The sequence below is a fragment of the Nicotiana tabacum genome, chromosome 3 (assembly GCF_000715075.1).
Source record: "Nicotiana tabacum cultivar K326 chromosome 3, ASM71507v2, whole genome shotgun sequence".
Classification (NCBI taxonomy): domain Eukaryota; kingdom Viridiplantae; phylum Streptophyta; class Magnoliopsida; order Solanales; family Solanaceae; genus Nicotiana; species Nicotiana tabacum.
In genome coordinates this window covers 100,217,131-100,243,920 of record NC_134082.1, presented here as the reverse complement: position 1 = coordinate 100,243,920, position 26,790 = coordinate 100,217,131, and the positions used below count along the sequence as shown (strand labels likewise).

Here is a 26,790-nt window from a genome sequence, read left to right as displayed (position 1 = left end):
TATGATATCACTATTTTGTATCATCCGGGAAAGGCCAATATCGTTGCCGATGCATTGAGTCGAAAGGCAGAGAGTTTGGGCATGTTAGCATATCTACTGGTAGCAGAGAGGCCATTGGCATTGGAGGTTCAAGCTTTAGCCAATCAGTTCGTGAGATTAGATATTTCGGAGCCTAGTCGGGTTCTAGCTTGTGTGGTTTCTCGGTCTTCCTTATACGACCGCATCAGAGAGAGCCAGTACGATGACCCCCATTTACTTGTCTTGAAGGATACAGTTCAACACGGCGATGCCAAGGATATTACTATTGGAGATGATGGTGTGTTAAGGATGCAGGGTCGAATTTGTATTCCAAATGTAGATGGGTTACGTGAATTGATTCTTGAAGAAGCCCACAGTTCGTGGTATTCTATTCATCTGGGTGCCACAAAGATGTACCAGGATTTGAGGCAGCATTATTGGTGGAGAAAAATGAAGAAAGACACAGTTGGGTTTGTAGCTCGGTGTTTAAATTGTCAACAGGTAAAGTATGAGCATCAGAGACCGGACGGACTACTTCAGAGACTTGATATTCCGGAGTGGAAGTGGGAGCGTATTACCATGGACTTTGTAGTGGGGATTCCACGGACTTCAAGGAAATTTGATGCCATTTGGGTGATTGTGGATAGGTTGACCAAGTCCGCACATTTTATCCCAGTTGGCACTACTTATTCTTCGGAGCGGTTAGCATAGATCTATATCCGCGAGATTGTTCGCCTTCATGGGGTGCCAGTGTCCATTATTTCAGATAGGGGCACACAATTTACATCACAGTTTTGGAGGGCAATGCAACGAGAGTTAGGTACACAGGTACAACTGGGTACAACATTTCACCCTCAGATGGACGGACAATCCGAGTGCACTATTCAGATATTGGAGGATATGTTACGTGCGTGTGTTATTGATTTTGGGGGTTCTTGGGATCAGTTCCTACCGCTAGCAGAGTTTGCTTATAATAATAGCTACCAGTCGAGCATTCAGATGGCTCCGTATGGGGCTTTATATGGGAGACGGTGGTATCTGGTGGGTTGGTTTGAGCCGGGTGAGTCTAGGCTATTGGGTACTGACTTGGTTTAGGATGCCTTGGACAAGGCTAAATGGATTCAGGAGCAACTTCGCACGGCGCAGTCTAGACAAAAGAGTTATGCCGACAGGAAGGCCCGCGATGTGCCTCACATGGTTGGGGAGAAGGTTCTGCTAAAGGTTTCGCCTATGAAGGGCGTTATGAGATTTGGGAAGAATGACAAGTTGAGTCCTAGGTATATTGGACCTTTTGAAATACTTAAAAGGATCGGAGAGGTGGCCTATGAACTTGCTTTGCCACCTAGCCTATCGGGTGTTCATCCAGTATTTCATATATCTATGCTCCGGAAGTATATTGGGGATCTGTCCCATATTTTGGATTTCAGTACAGTTCAGTTGGATGGTAATTTGACTTATGATGTAGAGCTAGTGGTAATTTTAGATCGGCAGGTTCAAAAGTTGTGGTCAAAGAATATAGCTTCAGTGAAAGTACAATGGAGAGATCAGCCAGTCGAAGAAGCTACTTGGGAGACTGAATAGGAGATGCGGACAAAATATCCACACCTATTTGAGACTCCAGATATTTTTCTAAACTCGTTTGAGGATGAACGTTTGTTTAAGAGGGTGAGGATGTAACGACCCGACCAGTTGCTTTGAATATTACAGTCCATTTTCCCCCATTTATTGCTAAATTCATGCTTTACAGCTATTATATAACTTGTCGGGGTAATTGGTTCGGGTCCGGTGAGGTTTTGAAATGAATTGAGACACTTAGTCTTCAAGGAGAAAGCCAAGTTGAATAAATTGACCGGAAGGTGAAATATGTGTAAATGACCCCGGTTGCTGAATTGAGACACTTAGTCTTTAGCAGTTGCTGATTTTTTCTACAGCATGTGAACAGTGTCGGTGAACAGTACCCGTGAAATAGTACCCATGAACAGTGTATGTGAATAGTCCTCTAAACAGTACCGTGAACAGTACGCGTGAATAGTCCCCGCGTGAACAGTCCCCCAAATTTTTTGGACAGATTTAATTCGAGCAGTCCGGGTTTTGGGTCATTTTTTTGACTTCAAGGCTCGAATTTTGGCAATTTTGAGCGAGAAATCACGGGAACTCTTGAGGTAAGTCCCTTGTGATCATTGTTAGTCAATATTATCGAATTATTATTGAATATCCCGGCTAGATTACGTGTTTTTGAGGTGTAAATCGAGAATTTGGGCTTAGGGATTTGAAAATGAGATTTAATGATTTGGAGGCCGAATTGTTGTTGGATTTTGGTAAAATTTATATGGTTAGACTCGTGGTTTGATGGGGGTTCATATTCCATAATTTTTGTCGGGTTCCGAGACGTGGGCCCCACGGACGAATTTTTAGTGCAATTTCAGATTTTTAATGGAAAATGTAGAATTCCATGTGTAATTAATTCCTATATTTTTTATTGACTGAATCGAATTATTGTGGCTAGATTCGAGACATTTGGAGGTCGATTTGAGAGGAAAAGGCATTGCGGAGTAGGATTTTGCTCGAATTAAGATAAGTAACAGTTATAAATCTGGTCCTGAGGGTATGAAACCCCGGACATTTTATCGCATGACTATTTTTGAGGTGACGCACATGCTAGGTGACGGGTGTGTGGGCATGCACCGTAGGGATTGTGACTTGGTCGATCCCGTGAGACTGTGGAATCAATTGGCCTATTGTTTAATACATGTTCCCTATGTTTTCATGGAAATTGACTGTATTTCACGTTAGAAACCATGTTTAGACCTTCTGTGATCACTAATGAGATCTGCGAGGCCGTGTACTTACTGAATTAGCTGCTAATTACTATTTTGTACTCAGTCATAGCTTTTCTTGCTTATTATGCCTCAGTCTCTTGCTGTTCATTGTTGATACATGACATTACTTCTGTTTGAGTTGTTTATATGATTTTTTTTGAAAGCCCGAGTAATTGGAGAGGTTTATGACTGAGTGAGGCCGAGGGCCTGTTTTTGTGAGGATATTTATGGGATCAAGCTGCACGCCGCAGCATGTTGTTACTGATTCATGATTGTTATGAGGCCGAGGGCCTGATTTATTTATGCCACGAGGTGGCTTGTTATAGCGCTTGAGCTGTAGGAGCCCCTCCGGAGTCTGTACACCTCCAGTGAGTGCAGGTACCTACTGAGTGCGAATGCTGAGTGCGAGTGTCGAGTGCCAAGCGATTGGGAGGAATGAGTGATTGTGAGGAATGAGTGATTGTGAGGAATGAGTGATTGTGAGGTTGGAGTGAATGAGAGGACAAAGTGACTGTTATTCTTAGAGAAAGCATTGGCTACATTATTGTTGCATCGTAGCTTCCATATATCACTGTTTTGAAAATTATTGAAGGATATTACTTACTGCTCAGTCAAATTTGATATGAAATTATTGTTTGGGCCTAAATTACTGCAATTGAAAGTATGCTTAATCCTATTTGAAAGTTATTGAGATAACTCCATTGTATAACATGTCACTACTTCTCAGTTCCTTATTTATTTCTGTTACTTACTGAGTTGATGTACTCACGTTACCCCCTGTACCTCGTGTACAGATCCAGACACTTCTGGTCACGGCGGTTGTTGATTGAGGAGTTAGACTCAGGAGACTATTGAGGTAGCTACATGACGTTCGATGACCTTGACTCTCCTTTCCTTTCATATTGTATTGTTCTATATTTTCAGACAGTGTTTTATCAGTCGGATGTTATTATCATTTAGATGCTCATGCACTCAGTGACACCGGGTTTTGGGGATGGATTGTTTAGTATTTTGGAGTTATATTCTATTCTAAAATTTTTATTTAATGTTAACTGTTTCCGCCTTTATTTAAAAGTTCTTCTGTGTTGAGATGTTGAGTTGAGGCTTGCCTAGTACCACGATAGGTGTCATCACAACATGTGAGATTTTGGGTCATGACAACTGGTCTTCGTGTTTGAATAACCAACTCACGGAGTGAAAGTCATAATTTGAAAGGATAATTCACGTTACAAGGGATTTGGATTTTACAATGATTGAAACACTTTTACGTGTTTGGACATTAATATTGAAGAGATAATTCAAATTTTGAAGGATATAAAAGTCTATTAATATTACGGGAATATTTTATAGAACCAACATTTAGCGTGAAATATTCGTGCTTTTATAATAATATAAATATAAATATAGATTATGATTTTATCTTTGACAATCTTCCCAATTTTAACTCTCTTATCCTTCACACACATAGAGTAGGGAGAAATCTCGCCGTCGCAGAAGCATCCTGACCACACCAAAACAGTGTGGAGCCATTTCTGAGTGTGACCTCTTGACTTGACTCGCTTGTAGGATTTGGCTGTACAACACTAGCATTTCATTATTCTTAAGAGTCTAATACGTAGTATTATTCTTTTCTTATTACTAGGGAGACATGGAACTGGAAGGAGAAGTGAATTATAGTGAAAAACAAAGACGCAACAATTTTGTTAAAAGCTCCCACCTGTATACCATTTGATTATATGCCTTAATTTTCTGACTAATCCCTAGTGGCAATTTGAAGTGTTCATTTCCGATATTTCTCAAAGAAATGGAACTCAAAACGGTGTTAGAGATTTAGCTTATTTGGCCAAACTTGTTTTGGTCATTTTTTTTTTGGCCAAAAATGTTTTTCCTCCAAAATAAGTGTTTGGCCAAGCTTTTAGAATGAAAAAAATATTTTTGATTAAAAGCAAAAAAATGTAATTTCTTCATGAAATCACTTTTGAGAAAAATACATTTAAAAACATTTTTTAAAAGTTTTGTCAAACGTTAATTGTTGCTCAAAAATATTTTTCAAATTACTTAGTCAAACACAAATTGTTTCTCCCAAAAAATACGCTGATTTTGAAAGCTTTTCAAACGGGTTACTTATTAGTTATGCATTCAAGCTAGTTAGTGTATGTGATTGGCAACCTTGTCCAATTACTCCCAAGTTTGACTTTTCCACACAAATGAATATATGTGGAGTAGGTCAGTCTCCCAAGCCAAGACTAGCTTGTTTGCTAATTGGCAATTATGGGGATAAAGAAAATTCAAGGCCCCAACACGGAAACATGGCATTTCTATCTCCATCACTAATAAATGGGTAAACGGCAATGACTTCCTCTTCCTCTAGGAACTTCCTTGCTACTTTCTCATGAAGGACCAATAATTATTACTATATTGTCTTTTTAATATTTTTGTATACTCCTTAAAAAGCCTTAACCATACGGAATACTGTCTCATCTACCTTAGATGTCTCACTTGATTAGCACTACACTGATTGGAACTTTATAGGTACATTAGAGAAATGTAATACTAAATGACTTGTCATCTTTCTGTTCTAATATTCTCTCTTCAAAATGGTTACTCTCTTGGACTTGGAAATAGGAAAAGAAAAGAAGCACACTAGACAAATGTTTAATCATCTTTTTGCAATATTATTCATCGTCATCTTTCTGCAAACATGCAATGCTAGGAAGAGCAAACACTATTGTGTCCCTTCTGCCTGTGGCCACATCCATAACATAAGCTTCCCTTTTCGCTTAAACACCGATCCACAATATTGCGGTTTTCCACTATATGAATTAGCTTGTGAAAGTAACCAAACCATTATATCCAAGACCATTATATCCAAGAAGTGGTATGTGCAAGCCATCAATTATGGTAACAACACAATTCACCTTGTAGATCCATCTTTACAAACACAAGATATGTGCTCTCTAATACCTCTTCATCTTACATTCGACCAATACAATACTAATATCTTTCACTCATATTATTATCCTGATGGAGTAACAGAGCCTATTTTCATGTTCAACTGTCCATTTGCTATAAACACGACCACCTCTACATTTCTGGAAATTACTGGCTGCAAATTAAGCACACACACTTACTTAAAGATTGGAGAAATGAATGCATCTCAAGTCAGTGATGGATGCAGAGTGGAACTTGTAGCGCTAACCTCTTGGCCTAACATTAAACATAACAACAACATTTCTCTTTCTGATTTTCATCAAGCAATCATCTATGGGTTTGAGCTTCAATATTCTCTGGGAGAAAGGCTTGGTAAGGACTACTTGTTTGTTTACTTATTCATCTATACTATATTAAAAGCACGAAGGCCCTTAGCGAAATGTCGTTCGCTTTTTTACCCTTTTAAAATAATGTTCACACTGGACAAAATAGTCTTTCCATTATTTTCCTAATATTTAGAAATATTATTTAATTATTTTCTTATATTTAGGAATAAAGATTTAATTAGTTTCCTACTATTTAGGAATAGTCATTTAATTAATTCCCTATTATTTAGGAGTAATCATTTAATTATTTCCGAATATTTATAACTTTTATGTTTTAATACCTTTATGTTCTAGAATTTCAAGTACATTGAATTTACACTATGAAAGTTTTGTTCATGTTCAAGTTCATTCATACGTTGGAGTATCAAATTTCTCTTTTTAGGTTTAGAAGGACCTTTTTTAGTTAATAAAATTTTGACATATTATTCACACGCAACTCAATTTGACATATTATTCAAATTTCAAGTTCATTCATACGTTGTACTCCTTTTAGGTTTAGAAAAAAACAAAACACTTTAAACTTCTTTTTGATTTAGGAGTATTTATTTTTTGATAATATTTTCTTTGTCTATTTGAATTATATACAATTAAACCTTATTTGAATTATATAAGCGACTACTTCTATTAAAGAAACAACGATTTCATATTTTATTATCAAAACATTGTGTTGTTCGGGTATTGAGCAAAAAGATTTGTATTAGTAGTTGAATTTTGAATTTACGTATTTGTATTAGTAGTTGAATTTATTCACAAGCTAATTTGAATTTTGCATTCACGTATATTATTTTTAAAAGTTTGTTCTTATTAATACGAGGGCCATGCGCTATATTAAAAATATGAAGCCGCTTAGCAAAATATTGTTAGTCTTTTTTACATTTTAAAAATAAGAGGGTGTTTGGTTAAGCTTATAAGCTGGTCAAACTGGCTTATAAGCACTTTTTGGCTTATCTACGCGTTTGGTAAAATTAAAAGTGCTTATAAGCCAAAAATAAGTCAAAAGCCATAAGTTGGTCTCCCCCGACTTATCAAATTTCAGCTTATAAGCACTTTAAGTTTGACCAAAATATTTACTATTATATCCCTAAAATACTTCTTTTTAAAACAAAACTCTTCGTATACCCAGTTCTTCAGGTGCATATTATTAATTTCAGCACTTTTATCCAAACACATAACTGCTTATTTTTTTAAATTAGTTTCAGAACTTAAAAGTGCTTTTCAGCACCTAATGCTTATTAGCTACTCTAAATCAGCTAAGCCAAACGGGCTCTAAGTTTCATACTAGACAAATTAGTCATTTAATGCTTTCCTAATATTCAGGAGTAATTTTTTCCTTATTTTAACTACTTTGTAAGAATTTCTATATAAGATTTTAAAAGTTTAGTATTTTACCTAAAAAAAATTCTTATTTGGACTTTGTAATATAAATATAATATTTTTTGAAAATTTAGATGGGAGAGCATTCTCGCCTATATTCCTCAATGAAGTATCTATTTTTTTAAATAACTCTTATGTAGTTATTTCTAATTTTGAAGCTTAATTTGGTAGATTTTAGTGTTCCCTAATAAGGATGCAATATCAAGAAAATAAAAGACTATGAAAAATAGGCAAAGTTGTTTCTGACAAGAAAAATGCCACAAACAATGATTCTTCGGCCTTTTGTCATTATATTTTAAATTTTTAACCACATAAGAACAAATTTTTCCCTCTATTTTTCTTTCATATAACCTATTCACGGTTAGTAAAACTCAATTTACAAGTGTTTTTTAAAAATTTGATTGATATTTATTCATAACTATTCTTGAAATTTGATTTTGTAAGTGTTTCGACAATATTTTTTAGATAATATCTATTATTAGGTTTACAAATTGGAGTTATTTTCATAAATTAATTTGTAAGTGTTTCTTTAAATTGAAAGCTTAACTGATAATTTATATTTTTTCTTGCTTGGATTTTTGAAGACACTGTACCTCTTTCATCTTTATTTCATTAATCAAATAATTTATAATAAAATATTTATATAATTTTTACTATTTTATACTTATTGAGATAGGATACACTCGCAACGCGCGTACACTTAGACTAGTTTAAATAATAATATATTCTCCTTAATTAACAACATTCTCTTCATCCTCCATATGATATTTAAGGAATTATCAAAAAGAAGGATTCACCACAATTTTAATTTCTTCATGTCTTTGCAGGTGTTACTCAACGGAAATGGATTCTCTGTGAGGACTCAAACTTTTTATCTTTCTCTATATATATTTATTCTACATGGACTTTCAGTTTAAATCTGCTAATTCTTGGGGATTAATCTAACCAGGGGCCGTGATGCTAGCTCAGTTTTTCACAAGTAAGCTCTTGTCCCTGTAGCAAGCTATTTATCAGGCCGGACAGAGATCAGCATTTCATTAATCTTTTATATATCAATTGATTTGTCAGAATAATTCTCATATCTACACCATTAGGTTAAAGTGACCTACAGCAACATATAACTATCTATAATGAACCTAATTTTGTAGCCAAGAAAAGAAAGTACATAACCAACTGTAATGGTTTGAAGATACAAAAGTAAGAAGCTCAAATTAGCCTGCATACAAAAAGATACTATATATTAATTTTGATAATCTGTGATTCAAATTAATGCTCTTACATAACCTTACTTTAAATGGCCTCTCTGACATATTTATGCATGTATATGCCAGGAAAAAGACTAAATTAGACAAAAACAAAACAAATTATCAGAACAATATCGAATTTTGTTAAATTTAGTAAAGCTTTTAATTGCAATCTTCATGAAAATAATTTTCTTCAAAATCTTCAAATTTCAAAACAGTTTAGAGATGGCTGTTATTATCTGCAAACTGTAAGAAGTTCAATAGTCAAGATTATATTAAAGCGTCAGTATAATTATTCAGAATTTTCCAACAACTAATCCTCTCTATGTTTTGTTGGCTTAAGTAGAAGTAAATTTTGTATGACTTCACAACCCTGCAGTGTATTTGGGAGCAAGATTTGTGATCGGCCTACCCATCATAATTGTATTTCTGATGTTCAAATTCAAAAGGAGGCATTTGTCCATGTATGATATGATTGAAGGCTTTCTGCAGACACAAAACAATTTCATGCCAATCAGATATAATTACTCCCACATAAAGAGAATGACCAGAGGGTTCAAAGAGAAATTAGGTGAGGGAGGTTTTGGCAAAGTATATAAAGGAAAACTTCGCAGTGGTAGGGATGTAGCAGTGAAAATGTTGAGCAAGCCTAAAGCTGGTGGCGGCCAAGATTTCATGAATGAAATAGCTACCATTGGAAGGATTCATCATGTGAATGTAGTTGGACTCGTGGGGTATTGTGTTGAGACAACAGAGCGCGCTCTTGTATACGATTTCATGCCCAATGGATCACTTGATAAGTACATCGCCAGTCAAGAAGGAAGCCCTGTGTTAAGTTGGCAGAGGAAGTATGAAATTGTTGTTGGAGTGGCTCGAGGAATTGAGTATTTGCATCGAGGCTGTGACATACGAATTTTGCACTTTGACATCAAGCCTCACAACATTCTTTTGGATGAGAATTTCATCCCAAAGATTTCTGACTTTGGACTTGCTAAACAATATCCAACGGATAATAGCATTGTGACTCTTACAGCTGCTCGTGGAACGATTGGATATGTAGCTCCAGAGTTGATCAGCAGAAGCATTGGAGCAATATCTTATAAAGCTGATGTTTACAGCTTTGGAATGCTACTAATGGAAATGTTGGACTTGAAGAGAAATGTAGTTGCAAATGAAGAAAACTCTAGCCAATATTTTCCATCTTGGATTTATGATAAGTTCAAAAGGGGGAAGGAAATTGTGGTGGATGAAGAAGCAAATGAAGATGAAAAGAAGATAAGTAGAAAGATGACTATAGTTGCGTTATGGTGCATACAAACAAATCCGGTACAGCGCCCTACAATGAGTGAAGTAATAGAAATGCTTGAAGGTGAAGTTGAAGTGTTACAACTACCTCCTCAGCCTCTTCAATCTCAACCAATTGCTCCATTGTTTCATCAGATGGAAAGTTCCATTACATTTTCGTCTGATTCAATGGCTTTGTTAGAAAATGCTGCTGATAAACCTGTTGAACTAGACACATATTATGATTGATTCATAGTTAATGTAATGTTTCTTGTAAAATGACATTCAATGAAGTTTGTTGTACTAATTATGACAGGGTAGTTGCCAATCACATTCTTGTTGCAGTAAATGACTCCCCACTTCCACGCAGAAATTTCCATCACTTTCTCCTTTTGCTGGTGCATTGTCTAGTCCATTACCTGATGCACATGACAAAGTTATATTAAGTATATGACCTTTATATGAAGCGGGGAGAATTACATATTCGGATAGATGAAGAACGGGATGCTACATTAATTGTGAGAAAGCTAGCTATTGTTGGACTTTGGTGTATTCAGTGGCATCCAACTGATAGGCCTTGCCCAAAGATTGCGGTGGATGGTACCTAGTAAGTACTCCTCCGTCCTTAATCAGATCTGGTTTCAAGCCCCAAGAATTGAGTCGCCTTTGGATAGGTAGATATAGGGATGGGTGTTTGGGCAATTCGGATTGGATATGAAAATTTCGGTTTGGATTTTCATTTTTTAAAATGAAGAAATGACAATCCAAATCCAATCCAAATAAGCTCGGATTGGATCGGATATTTTAAGCTCGGTTTTGGATTAATCGGTTTGGGCTTATAAGTTGAGGGTTTTTTTTTTTACAAAAATGAATATCCAAATGAAGTACTTATCTTAAATTGTCTGAAAGTTTTCTCATTATCACTGCAATCATCCAAATATAGCATTCAAGTAATGAAATTATTATCAAGAAAATGCAACAGAGACATTAATACAGCCGATAAGAAGTAGTAATAGTAAAACCATGTCCAAATGAAACTATTCTGACATTAACTTAGTAACTAATATTGAATATATGAGATAATATCTAATGGGTAGGGGAATGAACTTATTATTATTGGCATATCATCCAATAATAATGGACTAAATATAAATTATAAAAAATTCGGATTTCAGATATCCAAAAATCCGAAGTACAAACTCCAATATCCAACCCCAAATCCAAAAATTGTAAAAATTAAATCCAAAATTCAATCCGTAATCCGAAAATCCAAATTTAAAATCCAAAAAATTCGGATTTCAATTTGGATTTCGGGTTTGCCCAAACTATGCTCACCCCTAGGTGGATATAATGGATCAACACTTCTACTGTCAGACTTTCAGTTCTCGTTAATGGAAGCCCCGGAGGCTACTTTAAGTCTCAAAGAGGCCTAAGACAAGGAAACCCTCTCTCTCTCCTCATCTTTTTGTGATTGTCATGGAAGCCCTAAGCTCAATGCTTACAAGAGAGCTGAAGAATTGCTTCTTTCAGCCGCAAAAAAGAGGAAAAAACAGAGTCTTTGTCTAAGAAATGCGTTGAAAAAAGGACAAATGTATAAAACCTTTCAACGAGATCTAGGTCAGCAAATTGATTCATACGAATGGAACCTTCTAAAGCACAAAGCTGCATGTGCTTTGCAGACAAGGGAAAAGAATTTATAGTTCTTCAGCTCTGTGAAGAAACTTACCATATTTATTTACGAGCAAACAACCCATGCAGGGAACCAGCTGTACCACGTCGTCTTCCCTATGATACAATAATAGAAGCACTGGCTTGAGAGATAAAGTTGCTGCAATATTAGCTACAATAATACAAGTATGATTACAGACCTTTTCACTGTTAAATAGGTCCTCGGCAATAGCTTCCATTTGTTTTCTCTTTTTCTCTTCTTTAATCGATTCAGCAACATCTTCATTCTTATACTCAGATTCTCTGCCATCAAGATCACGGATCAACATTGAAGGAATATGATATGAAATGAAGACTATAAACAAACCAGAGATAGACTTAGCTGCTTACTGATATGGATACTTGGCGAACGGAATGAAGATTTCAAAGCTATTCGGAGATGGAGCACTTGTCTACAAAATTAAGTCATGAGAACAGCAAATATTGACATCTAAAGTATAGCACCATAATCATATCCATTGACCAAAGAAGTAGAGGAACCAAACCTAAAGTGAAGATGCATCAATTTAGAATTGCAATTCATAGATAAAACTTATTGTAATTTAAAGAAGCAATACAGTTACAGCGAACTGCAGAAAGCAATTTTTTTATAAGGACCCTCAGAAAGCCGTCTTATGTCTACAAACTGATATGCTTCCTGGAGTTACAATCAAATCAAACCTAGGATTTCACTGGACACAGCTGCATATTAGACAAGCAAAATGGACACATGGAACTAATTCGTTTGGATATCACTGCAACTCTTGCAAAAGTGAATTGCCAAAGATCTTCATCGTAGCCAATATTAAATTCATCACTGATTTAGAAAGTTAATATGACATGATCAAGCTGAAATTGCTAGCTAAACTCCGATATGAATATATTTCACATAAGACAGTGCAATAGATACTAACCTTACGGAAGCGCTTAAAATTTGTAACTCCACCATTTATTGAAGAGACTGGTGACGACATGATAGAATCTCGAACAATTAAATCTTGGCTATATATGATGTCCAACTTCCCATTTTCCGGCTCATCAGTTTTATCTTTTTTTGCCACTGTATTATCAGTTTTGACTCCAAAGCGCCTGATGTAACCACTTTCAGGGTCATGAGTGGTAGCATCACCATGTTTAACAGGTTTTGTTGAACTGGGAGATGTGTCCCTCTTGGATCCCTTGTTTAACAGGTTTTGTTGAACGGATATTTTAAGCTCGGTTTTGGATTAATCGGTTTGGGCTTATAAGTTGAGGGTTTTTTTTTTTACAAAAATGAATATCCAAATGAAGTACTTATCTTAAATTGTCTGAAAGTTTTCTCATTATCACTGCAATCATCCAAATATAGCATTCAAGTAATGAAATTATTATCAAGAAAATGCAACAGAGACATTAATACAGCCGATAAGAAGTAGTAATAGTAAAACCATGTCCAAATGAAACTATTCTGACATTAACTTAGTAACTAATATTGAATATATGAGATAATATCTAATGGGTAGGGGAATGAACTTATTATTATTGGCATATCATCCAATAATAATGGACTAAATATAAATTATAAAAAATTCGGATTTCAGATATCCAAAAATCCGAAGTACAAACTCCAATATCCAACCCCAAATCCAAAAATTGTAAAAATTAAATCCAAAATTCAATCCGTAATCCGAAAATCCAAATTTAAAATCCAAAAAATTCGGATTTCAATTTGGATTTCGGGTTTGCCCAAACTATGCTCACCCCTAGGTGGATATAATGGATCAACACTTCTACTGTCAGACTTTCAGTTCTCGTTAATGGAAGCCCCGGAGGCTACTTTAAGTCTCAAAGAGGCCTAAGACAAGGAAACCCTCTCTCTCTCCTCATCTTTTTGTGATTGTCATGGAAGCCCTAAGCTCAATGCTTACAAGAGAGCTGAAGAATTGCTTCTTTCAGCCGCAAAAAAGAGGAAAAAACAGAGTCTTTGTCTAAGAAATGCGTTGAAAAAAGGACAAATGTATAAAACCTTTCAACGAGATCTAGGTCAGCAAATTGATTCATACGAATGGAACCTTCTAAAGCACAAAGCTGCATGTGCTTTGCAGACAAGGGAAAAGAATTTATAGTTCTTCAGCTCTGTGAAGAAACTTACCATATTTATTTACGAGCAAACAACCCATGCAGGGAACCAGCTGTACCACGTCGTCTTCCCTATGATACAATAATAGAAGCACTGGCTTGAGAGATAAAGTTGCTGCAATATTAGCTACAATAATACAAGTATGATTACAGACCTTTTCACTGTTAAATAGGTCCTCGGCAATAGCTTCCATTTGTTTTCTCTTTTTCTCTTCTTTAATCGATTCAGCAACATCTTCATTCTTATACTCAGATTCTCTGCCATCAAGATCACGGATCAACATTGAAGGAATATGATATGAAATGAAGACTATAAACAAACCAGAGATAGACTTAGCTGCTTACTGATATGGATACTTGGCGAACGGAATGAAGATTTCAAAGCTATTCGGAGATGGAGCACTTGTCTACAAAATTAAGTCATGAGAACAGCAAATATTGACATCTAAAGTATAGCACCATAATCATATCCATTGACCAAAGAAGTAGAGGAACCAAACCTAAAGTGAAGATGCATCAATTTAGAATTGCAATTCATAGATAAAACTTATTGTAATTTAAAGAAGCAATACAGTTACAGCGAACTGCAGAAAGCAATTTTTTTATAAGGACCCTCAGAAAGCCGTCTTATGTCTACAAACTGATATGCTTCCTGGAGTTACAATCAAATCAAACCTAGGATTTCACTGGACACAGCTGCATATTAGACAAGCAAAATGGACACATGGAACTAATTCGTTTGGATATCACTGCAACTCTTGCAAAAGTGAATTGCCAAAGATCTTCATCGTAGCCAATATTAAATTCATCACTGATTTAGAAAGTTAATATGACATGATCAAGCTGAAATTGCTAGCTAAACTCCGATATGAATATATTTCACATAAGACAGTGCAATAGATACTAACCTTACGGAAGCGCTTAAAATTTGTAACTCCACCATTTATTGAAGAGACTGGTGACGACATGATAGAATCTCGAACAATTAAATCTTGGCTATATATGATGTCCAACTTCCCATTTTCCGGCTCATCAGTTTTATCTTTTTTTGCCACTGTATTATCAGTTTTGACTCCAAAGCGCCTGATGTAACCACTTTCAGGGTCATGAGTGGTAGCATCACCATGTTTAACAGGTTTTGTTGAACTGGGAGATGTGTCCCTCTTGGATCCCTTATCCCCAGGTATAACTATTTGGACAGAACACTTATCTTCGTTATAATTTTCAACAGATTCTAGTTTGTGTGCAGAAGTTGTTGCCTTGCTGTCATACTCTAGAGCTTCTACTGAACAGACAGCAGCAGCAATGTGATCTGATTTCATACTTTCTGTTTCTGCATCTGAATCTGCAACCACTGTCTCATCCGTGGAGCATGAAGATGTAATGAGCACTGCAGAGGACAATTATTTAGTTTGCATGAGATAAATTTGGCAGAAAACATATATTCATAAATATGGATTCTGCTCAGGTACTCCTTGAAGCCAGAACAGTAAAATAAGCTATTCACGCGTTAAAAACATCTCACAGTTCTGTTCTACAGGCAATTTTCTTTTTGTAAGAAACTTCTTGAATCCATTCTTAGCAAGTGATATAAAGCAGGGTTTTTGCGAATAATAAATCTATAAAAAGCTTATTGTGATAGGGAAAACTGTTGTTTTCTGTTTATTATGTCCAGGCTTAAAGTCATCACCAGCTGCAAGATCAATGTCCAATTACAATGCTTATTAGTGGCGAGTTTCTAGCTAGCTAAAGGGGATTGGTCCGCCGCAGTAATAATGAATCCCCCCCTAGTCAAAAATTTACTCAAGCAGTTTGAAACAAGGTGGCGCACGATTTTATGAAAAGTTTCATTGCACGATTAGTCGACCTTATCAACCAGTTTAAAGCCACACTTAAACCTCTTGGCTAGTCTAACCAGCAATTTTTATTTGCTTTTGCACAACAGTAGGCACAGTGATAAAAGGACATGATCCTTGACCACCTCAAATGATGATGAGGTTATACCACAGGCCAAACTAGTCAATGGTTCATAATATGTTTAACAAGCTTCAAAATGACGATCCTCTGTCAAGTTAGTGATCAACACCTGAGCATGTAATTTGTAAATTCAATAAGATCATGCTTTGCTGTCTGAATCTGCTGGTCAAAGTTTTAAACCAAAAATTAGGGGGGAAAGGGGTTGGGAAGGAGGGACGAGAACATGAGTCAAAAAGAGAGGCAAGAATGGAGAGAATACTGAATAGATATTTCTGTAAATAGAAAGCTGATTGACATGGTGGATGCAAAGAAAAGACTAAATCTTAAACATAACTATACTCACCTGGTGGAGTTGTGATTAGAGAAGGATCCAGATATCCAGATAGAACTGCAGAAACCAGATCTACCTCGCTCACCCAAGGCAAAGAACTATGGTTAGGAAAACACTTAGAGCTGCTTGATCTTGCAGGAACTACACACACCACACGGTCATCTCCATTTTGCTCCAAGGCCTAAAAGTTAAATGAAATGTGCTAGTAAGTTCACACATTAATACGTACAATCATCTGTGGGTCAATAGTATGTACCTTGCATGCAAAACCATTAGCATAGTCTCAATAGTTTGCACCTTGAATGCCGAAAGGACGAGCACCCATGGAAACCCCACCCCACAGAAAGGGAAAAAGGAAAAAGGAAGAGGAGTTGAAAGTTGGAATCACTCAAGAAAATGGAAATGTAAAGATCGACATTGTTACTCTTATGATTCAACTCAACCATGACTCATGCAGTATATTTGGAGTTGTATGAATCAAAAATCTTATCCGTCTGTGTCTAATCCTCCCACTATAGACCATCTTCTCCTTATAGCAAAACCTCTTCTGTCTTCTTTTTTTTTTTTTTTGAGAAAGAGCAAAAACTCTTATCTCTTTTATGCCTTCACTTCTTAACTTGGTGTCATTCCATGTTAAGAGAGTTTCTCCCTCTCCAAAAATTAATTACTGAAACAAATTTCGGTCTATGTTTGCTTTAGTAAGTCATTAGGTTTGACTTAATGAAGCAAAAAACAAAGGAACTGCCCACACAGGAAGTGAGGCTGCCGCAGTTAACTATCCAAAACCTTGTTGTCAGGGTTTCTGTTATTGAGGTGTTACTCTTTAAGCACCTTTGTGAATTGCTATTACCTTTTTCTTTTATCCACAAAGGATCTCCAGTCCAATCAAGCAAAAATTTTACCACCACTTTGCTTATTGATGAAGACACCTTTATACACTGAACTCAAAGTAAGTATACTTTCTAGTACAAGTACAAAGAGTGCCACGAGTCCTATAACAAAAAGGGAAAAGGACAACAAGGATGCTCTTAAGTGAGTGACGGTTTTTAAAATGCTTGCTCAGGCCTTTTGTATCTTCAAAATATTCGCCGTTCTCCCCCCTCCCGACAAGCATTTCCGATTTATGAACTTGACCCCCCTTATCCATTAAGAAAGACACCATTCACGAGGCTGTGCCATCTACCTTTTCTCAAACATGGTCAGAGTTACCAAATTATTTTAATCTTAAGGGGTGAGTTATCTAGAAGATGCAGATAGGAAGACCAAGGAATCAGGGGAAGGAGGAACAGGTGACAATAACATAGGACATTAGGACAGACCATGTTTGCAGAAGAAACATTGGCACCCCCAACTTCCAACAAGGACTGCAACCTGCCCTCAAATTTATACTGCAAGGAAAAGGGAATAAATGATCTTAGTCGAGCACAAATATCTAAGTAATTCTCAATCAAGTTCATCTTGCACGACTTGCTTGATGTAATAGCAAAGTGGCAGAGAAGCTGAATAAAGGCAAAGGTTATAAAATTTTCAGATGACAAAGAAAATCAAAACTTGCAGCATTACTTCTGACCTCCAACTGAACTTCTTATGATGCATAACTATAGCACAACAAATATCTACAAAAACTATAGACGACTCTGAACTGAACCCACAAGACAGAAACTGGAATACTGGAAGAATGAAGGACACGATCACCTTAGCTTCTGGTTCCAGCAAAAACGTATATCCTTTCAAACAACACTCTCGAGACTGAGGATCTACCACTTTGACTGACACTCCTTCCAGCATCAAGTTTGGTGCATGACTGAGTAACACAAGCACAGCTAATATTGTTAGCATACAAAAGAGAATAGCATTTTAGACCAGCAAGGCATACTGTAATTAATCTTAATGCAGTACTTACGATGTGCAGCTTGGAATATCGGTGCAAATATTTTTTCCTGCAATTAGCTGAAATTCATAGTAAACCAATTAGAAAATGATCTCAGATCTAAAGTTCAGTTCTATCATAGAGGAAAAAAAACTTCTTCGACGTTTGACATTGGGCTTGATGCTACGAAATGAAGAGTTAAGGGCTAAGTTGACTTTTAGTTCTTTTCTGAATGAGTAAAGAGCATCCATTTCAATAACTCGGAAAAGGAAGTGAAATGACAAAAAGTACAAAGATGTATGTCCGTTTCCCCCTTCAAAGAATCTTTGGCTTCTCTTCCATATAACCCATATAATGCATAATCCATAACCCGTATAATGAATAAAGATAAAAAAAATAAAAATAAAATATTTCAGACCACATTTGTGCTTCTTGTCGTTTTAGATCCCTTTTCAAAAGGTAGGGAGCCATAAAATCCAAGAAGACATTTATATCATGTACGCTTTTTAAGCTGCATCAGAAAGCTGAAACTGTAAACTAAAAGTATTTCAAGCTACGTAGGGATTCTTAATTCCTTCAAAGAATCTTTGACTTCTCTTCCATATAACCCACATTATGCATAAAGATATTATTTCTGACCATACTTGTCTTTTCTCGGTTTCCTTCCTTTCTAACGAATAGCAAAATAGTATGGCAAGTAACTAAACTAGAATTTTCAATGAGGTAAGGGGAAAAGAGGATTATCTGATATTATTGAACATAACAGAAAGAAATGTGTGATGCTATTATATCACTCAAATGATGGAGTCCCTGTATAATAACACCCCAGTATTTACATTGGGTACCACTGGAACATTGAATAACTATCCGAAGTCTTCAGAGTAACGGGAAAGGAGAAAGATCTGATATAAATCATAATTATTAGGTAAGAAAAGTACAGGTTATCATGATAAAGTTAAATCATATTCCTCACATTAGTAAATCTGTGTGTAAGGATTGCTACACGGCCTACAAATGGACAGTATCACAACTGTATACTACAATTTTGTGTGTGTAGATATCAGCAACTACATATGCAAACTAGACATGTTTCAACAACAACAACAAACCCAGTGTATTCCCACGGTGTGGGGTCTGGGGAGGATAGTGTGTATGCAGACCTTAATCCTACCTACCTTGTGAAGGTAGAGAGGCTGAGTCCGGAAGACCCTCGGCTCAAGAAAACTATTTCTCAGCAGTTTTGAAAAAGAAAAGCAATAGTGAAGAATCCATGTTGAGATTAATGAAAACAAGAAAAACTAGACATGTTTGCTCGCAGATTGTACTTGCAAAAATTTTAGGTGATTATATCAAGAATACCTCAACCCAACTATATTGAACCAAGGGTTTTCTAGCGGCAATAGCATCAACCAGATCTTCACTCAGTGGAAAGGAGTCATCTACAAGCACATGTGAGCAGTCCAAACTCCACTTTTTCGTTATACTGGCACCTGCAAGGAGATACATCCTGAATATGACATCCTCTGTGTGTATATATCCATATAGTGGAATGAGATGTACTGCGAGTTTTGAGATTATAATATAATGTAGGTATTCTCTCTATCTCATGTCCCTTGTGCTTTTGTAACTTTAGACTACTAAACATATGATAACAGCATTATAAAATGGATGAAAGTATTCAAGATACTTTCTGCTTTAGTAAGCACAAATTATATAGGTATTTATTTATTTTTTTAATATATAGGAATTTATTCTTTAGAATGTAACTATAACGAGTAGCAAATCTGGTCTCTAGGATTATCTAGATCATATTTTGGCACTCTTGCAGTTCTTGGTCCTCTTCACCACAGCAGCAATAGGAAATAGGAATAAAAATAATTTGTTGCTCTTCCGTCATTTGACCACAATTTGTGCCCCAAAGTCTAATATGATTCACAATTTCTGCACCAAAGTCTAATATGCCTCCACCGCATAGGAACAATGGTTTAACAATAGCAGAGGAAATAATCGATCAAAGACGCATCAAGAATTCAACAGATCACACTGGAAATATCATAAGCAGCCTGAAACACAAAAGTGCATAAACCACCTGAGCAAATATTTATGCATAGCATACATAATGACCTTACCTATTGATGACACCTTTGTAGTAAGTTGTTTTGTCTTCGAATGCTTTGTGGAGCAAATGAAAAATATGAAGGGCACATAAGAGAATCTGTTCGACATACATCATCACATTAATATGTTTTTCAGTGGGGTTAATGCTCCACTAATAAGAGGTATTATAGGAGGTAAGAGTTACAACATGCAACTTCAATCACCTGTAAGTTGCATTACCAGTTCCAAATGAAACTAGATCCCCATCCTTAAGCATTGTTTCTCTATTTGGAAACTCATGAACTTTCTCCTTCAAGCCCAGATTCTTGTTGAGGAATGTTCCATACTTTGAGCAGTCTCTTATACGTACTTTAGATGAAATATCTGAGGGTTTCTTCAATGACTGATCCAAAGAACTCATTTCATCTATTATAATTTCTGCATGGATCCTTGAAACTCCTTTATCCTTGTTGACAATGACATCACATCCTGTGAAACAATACATTTAAAGGTAATACAGGTTACTTTTCAAACATAACACGTAAGGGTAATATTTGAAAAATATGCACTTTCAAGTGAGAGAAGGTTAGATGAAACAGTGCCTCTAAATCCAGCAAAATAGATGTAAATACTCTACAAACAATGGTACAATACCATGGATGACATACCGAGATTATGATGCTCAAAATATTACAGGTCAAGAAATTGCCAGACAAGAATTTTGAAATTGCCAGACAAGATTATCATCTCTCACAAAATTTTATCCTTCCATCACCTTTTGCTCAGCACTTGTCTCCGTTCCTTATGTGTATCAGCAGGGACTCCTAACAGTTTCCCATTTCTTTTGTTGATTTCTAAATTGAATTTCTAAATTCTCCATTGATATTCTATATTTCATATCACTAAGACAGCTTACGTATCTTGAGTATGTCATCTGGTGCTTCTTGATTCTTGCTCAATGTTTAGACTCGGAGAAAATCCACCACCACAAAGTCGTATTCCCAATTAAATTTCGATAGGTAAATATCCCTGTCTATTTGTGACATTGGAATTATCCATTTATTAGTGTTCCGGTACTTTTCTCTCCTACTAGAAACACCGTGTCAGCTGGAAACAAGAAGTTACCAAAAGAAAATAGTTACATAATCAAGTCCAATGGTCCCCGTGAAGAAATGGACCTTCGGCCTAACTCAAACCCAAAAGTTAGCTCATGAAGGGAGGATTGCGCAAGACCATATAAGGAGATCACAACAAATTCCTTCAACCAATGTGGGACTTGACACTACCTCACACACCCAGGACTGGACAACTGGAGAGCGGATAACATAGCATGGGCCAACACTGAGAAACACAACAAACGGGACCGATGGATCTAGCTCTGATACCATGCGAAGAAATGGACCTTGTGCCTAACTCAACCCTAAAAAACTAGTTCATAAAGGGAGGATTGCCCGAGATCAGATAAGGACCCACAACTCATTCACTCAACCAAGTTCGGACTTGATATTCCCCTTCCAAACCTCACTATTGACATCAATCCAGAAAAAAGAACAATACTTAATTTGGGAGCTCTTGAATCCAGAAAGGAAAAAGTAGCTTCATTTCGACCATCAGTAGCAAAGCATTCGGAGAATTAATTCCATGCAAATATGCAGTCCTCTTTGAATTCACTCTTCTATAGACTACGTATATTACTTATTTTCTTATTGTTCTACATATCATTATATTTACTAAAATATTAGGATAAATAGTACTTAGTCATCCTGAGCATCTAATATCTCCATTAATCTGCTTTTATACATGGTAAGTAGACTGAACCATCAGAAAAACAATAAGTCAAAGCATTTCACATCACAACGTATGACACCTAACTCATATCATCAACAAGATTAATAAGAAAAGGAAGCAGTGAGGACAGCACAGAGTAACCAAGCTAAGAGTAGAAAGTATCACCTTGTAAGGGAGTAAATACTTCATATATCACTGATAAGCCCATTAGAAAAAACTTATGAGTACATAATTGAGAACGATTACCTTTTCGACCCACTTTATATGTTCCTTTATTGAAGATATAGTACTTATCTTCACCTGTCACATAAACAACGAGCAATGTATTCGTTCATCGACCATACAATAACTAATAAGATGATAAATCAGTAAGGATTCTAGGCTAAACTGAAACCAACAAATGTCATTAACAAAATTTGATCAACAAAAGCCATGAACAACTTGTTTCAACTTTCAACATTAGTAAACTAGCTCATGCAGGAAATGTTGCATTGCGACTATGATTAAAACAATTGATCATTTGACTATATCGATCTCTATATCCATCCTGCTCTATTTGATCACATTCATTCCAATGCTATCTTTCTCATTTTTCACAATGATGGTGTCCAAGGCAACTTGTGCATAACAATTCTACTAGGTACCCGCTACCTTCCACCAATCATCTAACCTTAGACAGTTAGAAATAAATCATCTAACCTTTTTACCACTAGTGAGATTTGGAACCGATCACTCATTTTCATCTCAATTTATTGACCACTATTGCCAAACCCTTGGTACAATTTTCCTTTTAAGGAAAACATGGAGGTTCTCTAAAGCTAGTATTTCTATAAATCATCCTACACTAAAAAAACAAGTCTTTCTAGATAGAAAAAAGAGACTCTTGTCAAACGCCGAACCTAATGTAAGCATAATAACAGCAACTAAGACTTAATTTTAGTATCACTTTCTTTCTTTTTTTCCTTTTCTTATAATGATGGTAGTGTCCGAGCCAGCTTGCATGCATCTCGATTATTCCTGTGAGTAATTGCTACCTCCCACCAGCACAAGTACTCGGTAACTCAGTACACCAAGACTTAGGCAGATGGGAAGAAATCACCTATAACATCTTTTAGACCCCATGGTTTCCTCACGCTTAAATTAACCACTAAGCCACATCCTTGGATGCTTTGCTTCCAATATGTTACTGTATTCTTAGCTAAACCTGTACTAATTTAGGGTCTCAGTCTTAATTAAAAAAAAAGAATAATACAATATTACTCCTACAAATTCCTTAGTGTCATTGCTTTCTCGGTTACTAGGTAAAGTGCACCGCTATGGGAAAAGCAGATGATTTTAACATTCAATGCAATCATTTTAAAGGAAAGAATCTAAAAGTAGAGAGAAAGCTTGAGCAGAACCTGGAATTGGGTCAACAGGAAAAAGGCCCCAAACCATAGTCTTGATTTTTCCTTGTACACCAAAGACGACGTTCTAGTAACAGCAAAATGGGTGGTGCTTCAATGGTTCAACGCTGATCAGAAAAACAAGGAATCGGAAGTTGTATTTTGATACCAAGAAAGTTGTCGAAAGCCGTCGAGAATTGCTAGTCTTCGGCACCGGGAGATTGTCTGCGTAGAGAAAAAGGAAAATCGGAGAAATATTAAAGAATATTTCAAGAAAGTTTAGTGCCTTTGGTGGTAAAAGAAAAAGGTCATGTATTAATATGAAGAATGCCAGCGCAATAGTTCTTCAACTTCCAGTTTTATAGCCCGTTTGGCTTAGCTGATTTAGAGCAATCCATAAGCATTAGGTGCTGAAAAATACTTTTAAGTGTTGAAATTGATTTAAAAAATAAGCAGTTACATATTTGGATAAAAGTGTTGAAATTAATAATAAGCAGTTGAAGAACTGGGTATACGAAGAGTTTTATTTTTAAAAAAAAAAGTATTTTAGGGATAGAATAGTAAATATTTTGGTCAAACCTAAAGTGCTTATAAGCTGAAATTCGATAAGTTGGGGAAGACCAACTTATGGCTTTTGGCTTATTTTTGGTTTATAAGCACTTAAATTATAAGCACTTTTAATTTTACCAAACGCGTAGATAAGCCAAAAAGTGCTTATAAGTCAGTTTGACCAGCTTATAAGCTTAACCAAACACCCTCTATACACTCTTCCAATAATTAATTTTTTTTTTACAACTTTGATAATATTAGAGTTCAAATTTTGTATAATTATAAGCTTAGCCAAACACCCTCTTATACACTCTTTCGGTAATTAATTTTTTTTTTTTTACTACTTTGATAACTTTAGAGTTCAACTTTGTATAATTACTTTAGAGCATGTTTGGTCAAAATTTTGGGAGGCTCTTGAAAAAATTGAGGTGTTTGGCCAAAATGAAAAAAGTACTTTTGAGCAGCAACTAGAAGATGTTTTTTTGCTTTTGAATATAAGCTACAAATTCTAGCTCTAATTTATTTAAGACAAAAATAACCTTACAATAAATTTATATTTTTAAATTATCTTTATTAATATAACCTTTTTCTTTTCCTTTTCCTTTTCCTTTTCTTCTACCATAACTTTCTTCTACTTTTTATTTCAATGATATTTTTATTCTTTTTCTTATATTCTCCTTTGGAATATTCTCACAAGAGCAGATTTTTAATTTATATTAAATGATGTATTTTGATATATTTCAATTATCATACAAACAATAAATAGCACTAGATACTCATTGTTATTGCTTTGGAATAATTATATTTTATATTTTACTTTGGAGTAACTATATTGATTAGAATCTCTAATTTATATTTTAATTGAATTTATTTATAACAAAAAACTAAATTATTTCTCTTTTTTATATAAAACTAATTGCAAACTAAGCATTTGTTGTCCTTTTCGTAGCTTGATACTTAAAAGTACTTTTTAAACATATTGGCCAAACAAATATGCTTGCAGCACTGCTCAAATGAATTTGCCAAATACAAGCTGGTATTTTACAAAAGTACTTTTTCAAAAAGCACTTTGGAACAAAATCACTTTTCAAAATAATTAATTTTGACAGCTTGGCCAAACGGTCTCTTTAGTCTCTTTATATATTTCAAGTGAATTTTAAAATTCTTCCGACATGATTTGGTTAGATAGATAAATTATACACGTAATTTAGGAGGAAAAAAAAGACACTTATATAGAAACTAAATATATAAATAAAATAATGAAATCACTTTTTACCAAATAATTTTATTTTATATCACATGAAAATTATGAAAAGTAGTATAAGCGTCAAAATGTGAATATAAAAATTAATATGTATTGAATATAAAAAAAAATATCAATTTTTTGGAACGAAAAGAGAGAGTGACAAAAATCAAAACAAAACCTGGGGGTGTAATCAAAATGGACTAGTTAATAAATGAACGAGTAAATGTCCGCCCAAATATTATTGAGAAATTTTCAAAAATCACTATATTTTAGTGGTTATTAGCTAGAGGTAGCTATCATTTACTATATTACTTCATATAGCTATGTTTTCAGGTTTTTTAAAGTGTACGGTGTATTTAAACTACTGTATTCATGAATACAGTAACATTTCTAGGCGTGAAACATGGAATTACAGCTAGACAGATTTTTGTATTCGACTGTATTTACGGAGTGAAACAGGGGATTACAACTGTTTTTAAACGGAAAGTGAATCAATTAACATAATAGACTCCTAATATAACTCAACAAACTCAATTATAACATACAAATTTTGTATTCCAGTTATAAAAAAGATTCTCAACCGAAAAACATCCCAATATAGCAATCTTCAGAGAAAATATGCTGAATATTTTTCCCAGCCGATAAATACAACAAAAACAGAGCAATTTGAATACATATATACATCTGAATACATAAATTATATTATATGAATACATTCATGGAATACAGTGAGACCGTGAATACAATGGAATACATGGAATACATCGAGATGCATTGAAATACAATGAAAAAAAGACAATGAATACAATGAAATACATGAAAATACAGCGAGATACATTAAAATACATTGAAATATATTAACAGAATCCTCAAGTTGCTCAGTCCCAAACTCCGTCGTCTTTGTTCAAGAACAACCCTAATATCGTCTCGTCAAGAGGGTTGCGATTCTGACTCGAAATGCCATTGTTCCTGTTACCATAATATCCTCACATGCGCTTGGATATCTCATGTTGCAAAGCCCTAAGAAAGATATGGGGGCTTGGCGGCGACGGCAGCAGTAGAATCTAAATTGAAGTTGCTTTTGGGTCAATTGTATATCCCATTTGAATAGAGACAAACGGTGAAACACTAGAGCTCATAATGTTTGTTTAGATTTGTTTCTCTTAGTTTCTGATGGCACAATATTTTCTGCTTTCGCCTGCTTTTCCAGTAAGGACTCCAATTTTGCCATCTTTATTATTGATTCTCCAAAATCCTTGAAGAAAGTGAATGCAAAAAAATTCATGTTGACTACTCAAAAGAACGATCAATGGAGGAACTGATGAGAGAGAATCCATGAGTTTGTATTCATGGAGAAAACTGGTGTTGAGAGAGAGGGGGTTGAGAAAGAGAGAGCAGCGTATTTTATGAGAGAGAGGGCAACGTATTTTATGGCTTAAGGGTAGGAGGTGACCATAAATATATATTTGGCTATAAAAATCAAAAGGTAGCTATAGAGTATAATTTTTAAAAATAGTATTTATTTAAAATAACTAAGGTATCAACCTTTGCTGTAGGAAGTAAAAATTCCAATATTATTTGGATTGACATGGGCCGCACGATAGGCTAAAACAAGGGCCAGAGCTCAACTCTCAACTCTTATCAAATTTTTATTTCTTTGTCTATT

General features: G+C 35.3%; 2 protein-coding genes across 7 annotated transcripts; one reads left to right on the top strand and one right to left on the bottom strand.

Moving 5' to 3' along the window:
• Positions 1–5,301: 5,301 nt before the first annotated feature.
• LOC107829398 (rust resistance kinase Lr10-like) lies at positions 5,302–10,429 on the top strand. The gene is made up of 4 exons (XM_016656869.2): positions 5,302–6,140; positions 8,356–8,382; positions 8,478–8,507; positions 9,152–10,429. The coding sequence occupies exons 1-4, from the start codon at positions 5,435–5,437 to the stop codon at positions 10,303–10,305; spliced, it is 1,917 nt and encodes a 638-aa protein (XP_016512355.2). The 5' UTR covers positions 5,302–5,434; the 3' UTR covers positions 10,306–10,429.
• Positions 10,022–23,672, bottom strand: LOC107829397 (nibrin homolog). Of its 6 annotated transcripts, XM_075249687.1 has the most exons (18): positions 23,345–23,672; positions 22,191–22,244; positions 20,381–20,645; positions 20,189–20,274; positions 19,419–19,549; positions 18,093–18,139; positions 17,885–17,993; positions 17,509–17,577; positions 16,202–16,370; positions 14,790–15,271; positions 14,227–14,288; positions 14,037–14,139; positions 13,895–13,953; positions 12,678–13,091; positions 12,115–12,176; positions 11,925–12,027; positions 11,783–11,841; positions 10,022–10,475 (listed from the first exon to the last, which is right to left on the bottom strand). In XM_075249687.1, exons 1-13 carry the CDS (start codon positions 23,379–23,381, stop codon positions 13,900–13,902), a joined length of 1,668 nt encoding a protein of 555 aa, XP_075105788.1. In that variant the 5' UTR covers positions 23,382–23,672; the 3' UTR covers positions 10,022–10,475; positions 11,783–11,841; positions 11,925–12,027; positions 12,115–12,176; positions 12,678–13,091; positions 13,895–13,899. The 6 variants fall into 6 exon arrangements, with proteins under 6 accessions (XP_075105788.1, XP_075105787.1, XP_075105790.1 ...); XM_075249686.1 differs by having other exon boundaries at positions 12,678–13,953; XM_075249689.1 differs by lacking the exon at positions 12,678–13,091.
• Positions 23,673–26,790: the final 3,118 nt, after the last annotated feature.

Bases quoted from the DNA above. Each gene is read 5' to 3' on its own strand.
- LOC107829398 (XM_016656869.2), top strand. From the start codon at position 5,435: ATGGTTACTCTCTTGGACTTGGAAATAGGAAAAGAAAAGAAGCACACT. The intron at 6,141-8,355 runs GTAAGGACTACT...ATGTCTTTGCAG, and splicing joins TTCTCTGGGAGAAAGGCTTG to GTGTTACTCAACGGAAATGG. The intron at 8,508-9,151 runs GTAAGCTCTTGT...ACAACCCTGCAG, and splicing joins GCTAGCTCAGTTTTTCACAA to TGTATTTGGGAGCAAGATTT.
- LOC107829397 (XM_075249685.1), bottom strand. From the start codon at position 23,381: ATGGTTTGGGGCCTTTTTCCTGTTGACCCAATTCCAG. The intron at 18,140-19,418 runs GTATTCTTGATA...TATGAATTTCAG, and splicing joins TTCAATATAGTTGGGTTGAG to CTAATTGCAGGAAAAAATAT. The intron at 13,954-14,036 runs GTCTGTAATCAT...ATTGTATCATAG, and splicing joins ACCTATTTAACAGTGAAAAG to GGAAGACGACGTGGTACAGC.